The 7,971-nt window shown below is 44.4% G+C and overlaps 1 protein-coding gene across 2 annotated transcripts; it reads left to right on the top strand.

Annotated features, from left to right (window-relative positions):
- LOC118726630 (translational activator of cytochrome c oxidase 1) lies at positions 1 to 4,431 on the top strand. 2 transcript variants are annotated; one of them, XM_045586327.1, is made up of 5 exons: positions 1 to 511; positions 821 to 924; positions 2,239 to 2,366; positions 3,071 to 3,248; positions 3,583 to 4,431. In XM_045586327.1, exons 1-5 carry the CDS (start codon positions 232 to 234, stop codon positions 3,781 to 3,783), a joined length of 891 nt encoding a protein of 296 aa, XP_045442283.1. In that variant the 5' UTR covers positions 1 to 231; the 3' UTR covers positions 3,784 to 4,431. The 2 variants fall into 2 exon arrangements, with proteins under 2 accessions (XP_045442283.1, XP_036307539.1); XM_036451646.2 differs by having other exon boundaries at positions 2 to 511; positions 818 to 924.
- The last annotated feature ends 3,540 nt before the right edge of the window (positions 4,432 to 7,971 follow it).

Genomic DNA, 7,971 nt, shown 5'->3' with positions numbered 1-7,971 from the left:
GGAAAAAGGAAGTGTGTTACACCAGCCAGATGACCCACTCCCGCTGCAGCGGGTGCGGCGCGGGGTCCGTGGAGTTTCGGCTGCTCCCGGCGGCCCTAAGCCTTTGAGTCACCGGTGACAGGTGAAGGCGACCGCAGGCTCCTGACCTGCTTGTTCCGGCGGTGACTGGACTGGCGCTTTAGCCGCTTCCTTTTCTCTGTTCTTGCTGACCTTGGCCCAGGGTCGGAGCCAATGGCGGCTTGGACCATTGTCAGTCTGAGCCGAACCGCTGCACCCTGCTTGCGGGTTCTAGGCCCTGGAGCCCAGGCGGCTTTTCCGTGCGTCTCCCCAGGCTTTCAGCCCCATCCCCCGGGCTGTAGCCCCGCTCGGGGTCGGACGCTGCACCGCACCACCGCAGCCCCCGCTGGGCACAACAAGTGGTCCAAAGTCCGACATATCAAGGGTCCCAAGGACACTGAAAGGAGTCGCATCTTCTCCAAGCTTGCTTTGAGCATCCGCCTAGCCGTTAAAGGTGAGAACCTGACCGACACTCACGGCTGGTCCTACTGCCCTCTCCGTGCCCAAAGCCTCATTTGCTTAGTTTGTCCGGGAGCTGGGCCAGGGCCTATCCCATCGTTGGCCCTTCATTTTTCTAAAGACAGAGTGAATTTAAAAATTTTCTAAAACATTTCTCCTACATATTCCATACAAACACTGGATAAAGTATTCTAAACTAACCGAGAACAAAGTGGTAATTTGCCACTCTTCTGGGTAATGAGGGGGTATAGGTCTGGAAATAATTAAATGAGATGACTTCACTCATTCTTTTCTATCTCAGAAGGAGGCCCCAACCCTGACCTCAACAGCAGCCTGGCCCACATCTTAGAGGTGTGTCGCAACAAGCACATGCCCAAGTCAACAATTGAGACAGCGCTGAAAATGGAGGTGTGTCCTCAGCTTGACATTCTTGTTATTAGAGCTTCTACAGGATCCATGTCTGAAAGGCCACCAAACACTCCTTAAGTCATCAGAGAGATGACTTAAGGTTGACACCTTCAATCCAGAACCCTTTGGTGGCTCTCCTTGGCCATTGGTTATGGGAGAACAATCAAGAATAGGGTGGATAGACAATGTACAGAGTCTTAGAAACTAGGATTGAGGATTGCTCAGCTGAGTTGTGAGGAGATGGGGTAGAAAGAGTAAGCACAGTGTGGGGCAAGTTCTGATGTTAGATTGAGGAAGGATTTGTTTTCTGATATTTATGCACAAAGGAGAAAAGCCAGTAGAAAGAGGGAGAGTTCAGATGATAGTGATAGAGCCCAGGTGAGAGGACATCTCTTCCTCTGGAACAAGTGGGAAGGATCTGAAGAAGTAATACTCATCTTAATAGCTAATAGCTGAGCGCTTACTGCAGGCCAAGCACTTTGATAAGAAAATGGAATGTTGAAATCCTCAGAACAACCTTAAGTGGAAACTGAGACACGGAAAGGTTAGGTGACTTGACCAACTGAAAACAGACAGACTCCAGAACCTTGCTCTATCACAAATATTGCTTTCATGTTGGCCTGGTGTAGATAAGGTGGTAGAGTCGGGATTTTTCCCCACCTGGTGGTGTTTTATTTTCTTTGTGCAAGAGGAAGGGAGAAGTTATCAGTTGAGAGTTCCTGGGAAGGCAGCAGGCAGGGTACTTGGAGAAAGTGGCAAGGACTAGATGCATGGGCAAAGTGGCATGGGAGATGAGATTGGTCATTAAAGTTTTTGATCAATTGTTTGAAATTTGGAGGCCATGCTATTTTCAGTGGCTCTTGTGAAAAGGCGTAGGTGTGCAACTTTGTGTAGTGGTGCTCAGCAGCCCAGGGGTAGGAGCAGCCCAAGGGTAGCACAGGTGGATCTCATAAAGGATATGGTGAAGGAGGTTGAGTTTTGGTTGGAGTTATAAGGGTGGGTAGGTGTGAAATTCGGCTGCGGAGAAGAAGAATCAAAGCTGGGAGATGGCTAATTGGTCATTCAGAGACCAGAGAAATAGACTCCCTTCCAGGTAAGGAGTAGTACTTCTAATTACCTTAAACGTTGGTCCCATGGGCCTCCTCTCAGAGCAGGGAGGGAAGAAACACAAAAGTAAACACTTGAGAGCTTGGGCTTAAGCCCAAAGAGCCCATTCATGGAGTCAACTGTACGGTGGTGGTGCCTGTGGTTCTGGGCTGACATGCAGGGAGGGAATTGGGAAACAGGAAAATATGCTTATGTTGTTTTTTGCAGAAAACCAAGGACATTTATTTGTTATATGAATGTCGAGGCCCAGGTGGCTCTTCTCTGCTCATTGAGGCATTATCTAACAGTGGCCCCAAGTGCCATTCGGACATCAAACATATCCTGAACAAGAATGGGTAGGTGTGTGGGGAAAGTGGAGGAGCCTCAGTGGATAGAGCGTCGGCTTGAGGACTGAAAGGTCCCGGGTTCGATTCCGGTCAAGGGCATGTACCTTAGTTGAGGGCACATCCCCAGTGGGGTGTGTGCAAGAGGCAGCTGATCGATGACTCTCTCTCATTGATGTTTCTAACTCTCTATCTCTCTGTACAAAATCAATAAAATATATTTTAAAAAAAAAAAAAGAAGAGCCTTTAGGTTCCAATTCTGTGCAAGGAAAGTATTGTCCGTTCTGGTGCTGGTGCAGAGTTTATACATTCTTCATCCTCAGCTGAATCTAAATGGGATCATTTAGTCTCCCTTAATGTGTTCTTCACTAGGCAAGATCCAAAAGACTTGTTCATAACAGTCGAAGGGGCTCTTTATCCCATCTCATCTATGGCCTTATAATGTCCACATCTTAAAATGTACCCCCAGGACTGGAATCTAAATGGCATAGGAATTGATGAGCAAAGTCTTGCATCCTCTAAACTTAAGTCATGGCAGAAAATAGAGGGTGGGGATATATTTGGATTATTCCCTTGCCCAGTGGTGGCTGCATCTTCAGGAAGAGAGCTGCTCCATGTCCGTATATGCGCCAGAGGTGAGGTGGGAGAGAGACATGCAGTGCTGTGTGGAAGCTGAGCATCTAACAGCATTTGTTCTGACCCATTTCCTTTATCAGGGGAATGATGGCTGAAGGAGCTCGCCACTCCTTCGACAAAAAGGGGGTGATTGTGATTGGAGTGAAGGACAAAGAGAAGAAAGAAGTGAACTTAGAACGTGCCCTGGAGCTGGCGATTGAAGCAGGAGCTGAGGATGTTAACGAAACTGAAGACGAAGAGGAACAAAACATTTTTAAAGTAAGTATGAAGCCTTAGCGTTTGGTGGACTTCCAAGAGGGCCTCATAGATGCATTAAGGCATGCCTCTCTCAGTTTCTTCTTTCCTGCCCCTGGGGTACAGGTGAGGTAAAAGGTTTCACCTATTGCACAAACATTTATTACGTGATTACTAGATAGGATTTACTCTACCCAGGACTGTGAGGAGGATTCAAAACAATTGAAAATGATATCTCTGCCAGTGAAGAGCTTAAGCCTAGAGATATAGAAGTTCTATTCAAGTTCTTGTGACGTTCTGTCTAGTTTTGTCCTGTTATCTCCTGGCTCCTCATCCCTTGACTTTGCTTTGTCCCTAGTTTATTTGTGATCCCTCTTCACTACATCAAGTGAGGAAGAAGCTGGACTCCCTGGGCTTGTGTCCTGTGTCCTGTGCACAAGAATTCATCCCCAACACAAAGGTGCGGCTGGCTGACCCTGACCTGGAGCAGGCCGCCCACCTCATCCAGGCTCTTGGCAACTATGAGGACGTGATCCAGGTCTATGACAACATTGAGTAACCAGACTGTGTGCGCCCTCCACCTCCTTCCTAGGCAACTGGCAGCTTGTTCTGGAGCACAGGCTTCTACAGTGTCCTCTAGACTGAAGTAGGTCTGCAGCCTAGCAGGTTCAAAGGCATAAGATCTACAGCTTTGTGGACACAGGAATCCGCATACTTCTCAAGGGCCTCTTTGTCAACTCCGCTGGTGTCTCAGAGCGCTCCTGGATGAGTCTCCCCATTCCCTCCTGATGCAGAGTGGGGCTGGTCAGCTGGTCAGACTGTGATCTCAGGAAGTTGGCCCTTCAGGGGATGGGGCTGTGAGGGCCCTTTTACTCTTAAATAAGAGTGTTGCTGCATTGTTGTTGTATGGCTCATGAGTTTTCCTGGTTTGGACCCTCTTGACTACCTTTCAAGTCTATAAGCCTAGTTCTACTTCTCCAATCCCAGGACTGTTGTTTTGGGGTCTTTTTTGTTTGTTTGTTTTTTAATTGACTATAGAAATGTAACTCTCTCCAGATACTCTGTGCTCTAATGCTGGTTTGATGGCCTAAACCTGTCATTCATTCATGCAACTGATGTTTATCAAACACCTACTATGTACCAGGAACTATACTTACTAAGAGCATTAGCTGTTCAATTGGTGTCCTGTGTTAGACCTTACTCTAAGATAGGGGTGTCGAACTCAATCAGAGAAGGGGCCAAAATCTAAAATCCAGCCTAAATCGCGGGCCGAATGGTTTACTGAACAGTCATAAACTGTCATTGTGATGGAAACACAGCGGAGTGCAGTGATGACAGCGCGGTGCGGGCCACATTGCAAGGCCTGGCGGGACGAATTTGGCCCGCAGGCCTTGTGTTTGACACATGTGCTCTAAGACATAGGGCCTCAGGGGGAGCTGTCCTAGGGCAGTGCAAGCTCCTGCACATGCATTCTTGTTTTCTTTGTGTGCCAGGGAGCTGAAGGCTCTGGCCCAATAGGAAATCAAGTGCCAATGATAAGAGACTCCTGCTTTGCCCAGGTTCCTGTGTGCTCTAAAATTTGTTAGAGTGGACAAGTCAGCAAATTAGGTTACTCTCAGAAAAGGCCATACCAAGCTGGTTTAGAAAGCTGTTTGAGCCGGTACCTTTTGCTTCTAATAGTCACTTCTGGGTTTAGAGAGACCAGGAGTGCCAATCACCTGTTCTGGAGCCCATCAATCATGTCAGGCCTGGACTGGCTTTTTGATCCCTGCAATTCAGCTATTTATAAGCCAGTCTGAGTTCAATTTTCCTAAAGAAATCTCAGGTAGCCGAGACCGGTTTGGCTCAGTGGATAGAGCGTCGGCCTGCGGACTGAAAGGTCCCGGGTTTGATTCCGGGACTTTGCTTGCGGGTATATCCCCAGTAGGGGGTGTGCAAGAGGCAGCTGGTTGATGTTTCTCTCTCATTGACGTTTCTAACTCTGTCCCTCTCAATTCCTCTCTGTGTAAAATCAATAAAATATATTTAAAAAAAGAAAAAAAAGAAATCTCAGGTAAATGAAGATGGAAAACTAAAACGAAATTAGTTATAGATGATAACTTCAGCTTCTAGAAAAAACAGATTACTAATTCTTTGATGACTTAAGCATCTGAAGAGTGAAGGCTAGGGGAAGGAAAACCAATGAAATAACCCATGATCATGCCAGAGTATATGCTCTTATACCTCCTTTCATTATCATTATACTACCTGGGATTCTTTAGTTTTTAAAAGGAGAAAACTTATCTAAATATCTGAATAGCACATCATTAGAATAGGGCAACTTAAAAGTTTAAATGATACTTGATAAATTATAATGTATTTTATTTATTTGGTATTCACAACAAACCTAGAAAATAGTTAGGCCAAGTATTTTATGCACAAATAACCTCATACCAAGCAGGTAAGAACAGGTCTAATACTAGTACATCTTGTATTGATAGACCTTAGTTTACAAAATAGCTGTTTTTGTAAATGTTGAGTATAAACTTGGAGGAGTGTGATCATTTCTAAACTAAGGAAGCCCACTCTGGAAGAAAATTTGCTACTTATGTGGAATAGTGCTTCGATAGGATTTGTTAATAGGGATTCTTTAACCAATTTTCTTACATCAAGGCATACTAGATGGCTCTGCACTGACCCCTGGTGGTGCCTCAGTCTTTCCTGCAGTTAATATGGGAAAGGCGGAAATGAAACCTTACTTGAACTTGTTCTGCCTCTAGATACGGTAAAGAGAACCTTACCTATACAGGGTAGTTAAATAACTATTTAACTGAATAGTTAAAGATGGTATGAGTTATTCTGCCACTAGCTATTATTTCCCAAAGAATATGTCAATATATTGCATATGTCAATATATGCAAATATTTACAATATAATGTTAAGTGGAAAACAAAGATGCAAGGCCCAAATTTAAAATATGTATCATGCCATAAAAATGTCTTTTTAGCCCTAGCTGGTTTGGCTCAGTGGATAGAGTATCCACCTGTGGACTGAAAGGTACCAGGTTCGATTCCAGTCAAGGGCCTAATGCCTGGGTTGTGGGCTTGATCTCCAGTAGGGGGCGTGCAAGAGGCAACCAATCAATGATTCTCTCTCATCATTGGTGTTTCTCTCGCTCTCTCTCTCTCCCTCTCCCTTCTCTAAAATCAATAAAATATATATGTATTTTTTAAAATGTCTTTTTTAAAAAGGCTAAAAGGAATTGTAGCCAAAACCGGTTTGGCTCAGCGGAAGAGCGTCGGTCTGCGGACTGAAAGGTCCCAGGTTCGATTCCGGTCAAGGGCATGTACGTTGGTTGCGGGCATATCCCCGGTAGGGGGTGTGCAAGAGGCAGCTGGTCGATGTTTCTCGCTGTCTATCTCTCTCCCTTCCTCTCTGTAAAAAATCAATAAAATATATTAAAAAAATAAAAGGAATTGTACCAAAATGTCAAAACTGGTTATCTCTGGATGATGATGTTATAACTGAGTTTTATTTTCTAAAAAACTAGTCACAATATTGTCCAACTAGGAAGGCAGCATGTGAGAAGATGGGAGTCAGGCGTACCTTAAAGTCAAAAGGATGGGCTCTGGCCCTGGCCTGCCCTAGCTTTATCTTTGGTCACTGTCTTAGCAACATAAAATTATTTAGCACCTTATAGCTGGTTTGGGTTCATTTTCAGGCATCCTTTCAGTGGGTTGGAGGTATCTGTGATAGGCTCTACCCATTGCTTTGACTTTTAAAAGAAGCATTCATGTGATATGTAACTTCCCCCCACCCTCTGCTAGAGGCCCTGCTGAATGAAACAGGAACAGTGAAGGCTCTGCCTCCAGCCCACTATGAAGATTCATCCATGTGGTTGAGTTACTTTCTTTTCTGTCTCTGAAACATAGCATAGCAGTCAATAAAACATCAAACTCTAAGAGATCCCAACTTTATACTTTTATTTGAATCCTTGGAGACTGCTCTGGAAACATTCTATAAAGAGAAATGAACCAGTAGTTCTGACAAAACAAAATGTTATGAGAGATACCACACTGGTCTTAACAAATCACTTTCTCTATTCTGTCTCCAGGCAGCAATTTTTTTCTCTCATTTTTTTCTCTTTGTCACTGCCAGAAAGGTAACATTTATTGTTGTTTTTGTTTTTTTAAAGCCAACCCCTATTGAAATATATACCAATAAAAGTCCCATCTAATCCCATCGTCTGTAATATAACTACCATTTACCTATGTTACTCTACTCATTGGAACCAATCTGCTGGGGAACAAATTCTGTCAGTTGCTAGAAACTTTGGATGAGAACTTAACCTCTCTGCAGCTATTTCTTCAACTGTAAAATGGGGGTAACAGTACCTATTTCATACAGTTGTTTTGAGAATTAAGTTAATATACATGGTGGAGCAAAAGTAGATTTACAGTTGTAAGTACATGAAAAACAGAATTTATTCTTTTACTTATTTTTAAATATATTTTTATTGATTTCAGAGAGGAAGGGAGAGGGAAATGAGATAGAAACATCAATGATGAGAATCATCAGTCAGCTGCCTCCTGCATGCCCCCTACTGGGGATCAAGCCTGAAACCTGAGCTTGTGCCCTTGACTGGAATCAAACTTGAGGTGCCTGTGGGATACTCAAGGGGTCATGGCTTTGCAGCTCAGTAGAAAGTCCAGTGTGATGACTGCAGCGTGGAAATGGTTGAAATGGCTGGTTCAGGGACAGACAATGG

This window comes from Pipistrellus kuhlii, unplaced genomic scaffold (genome assembly GCF_014108245.1).
Source record: "Pipistrellus kuhlii isolate mPipKuh1 unplaced genomic scaffold, mPipKuh1.p scaffold_m20_p_22, whole genome shotgun sequence".
Taxonomy (NCBI): Eukaryota; Metazoa; Chordata; class Mammalia; order Chiroptera; family Vespertilionidae; genus Pipistrellus; species Pipistrellus kuhlii.
Note: the sequence above shows the minus strand (reverse complement) of the source record. Positions and strands in the feature narration are given on the sequence as shown.

Excerpts from the sequence above, each read along its gene's own strand:
- LOC118726630 (XM_036451646.2), top strand. The coding sequence starts at position 232 with ATGGCGGCTTGGACCATTGTCAGTCTGAGCCGAACCGCTGCACCCTGC. Across the intron at positions 925-2,238 it reads AGACAGCGCTGAAAATGGAG|AAAACCAAGGACATTTATTT; the intron begins GTGTGTCCTCAG and ends TGTTTTTTGCAG. Across the intron at positions 2,367-3,070 it reads CATATCCTGAACAAGAATGG|GGGAATGATGGCTGAAGGAG; the intron begins GTAGGTGTGTGG and ends TTCCTTTATCAG.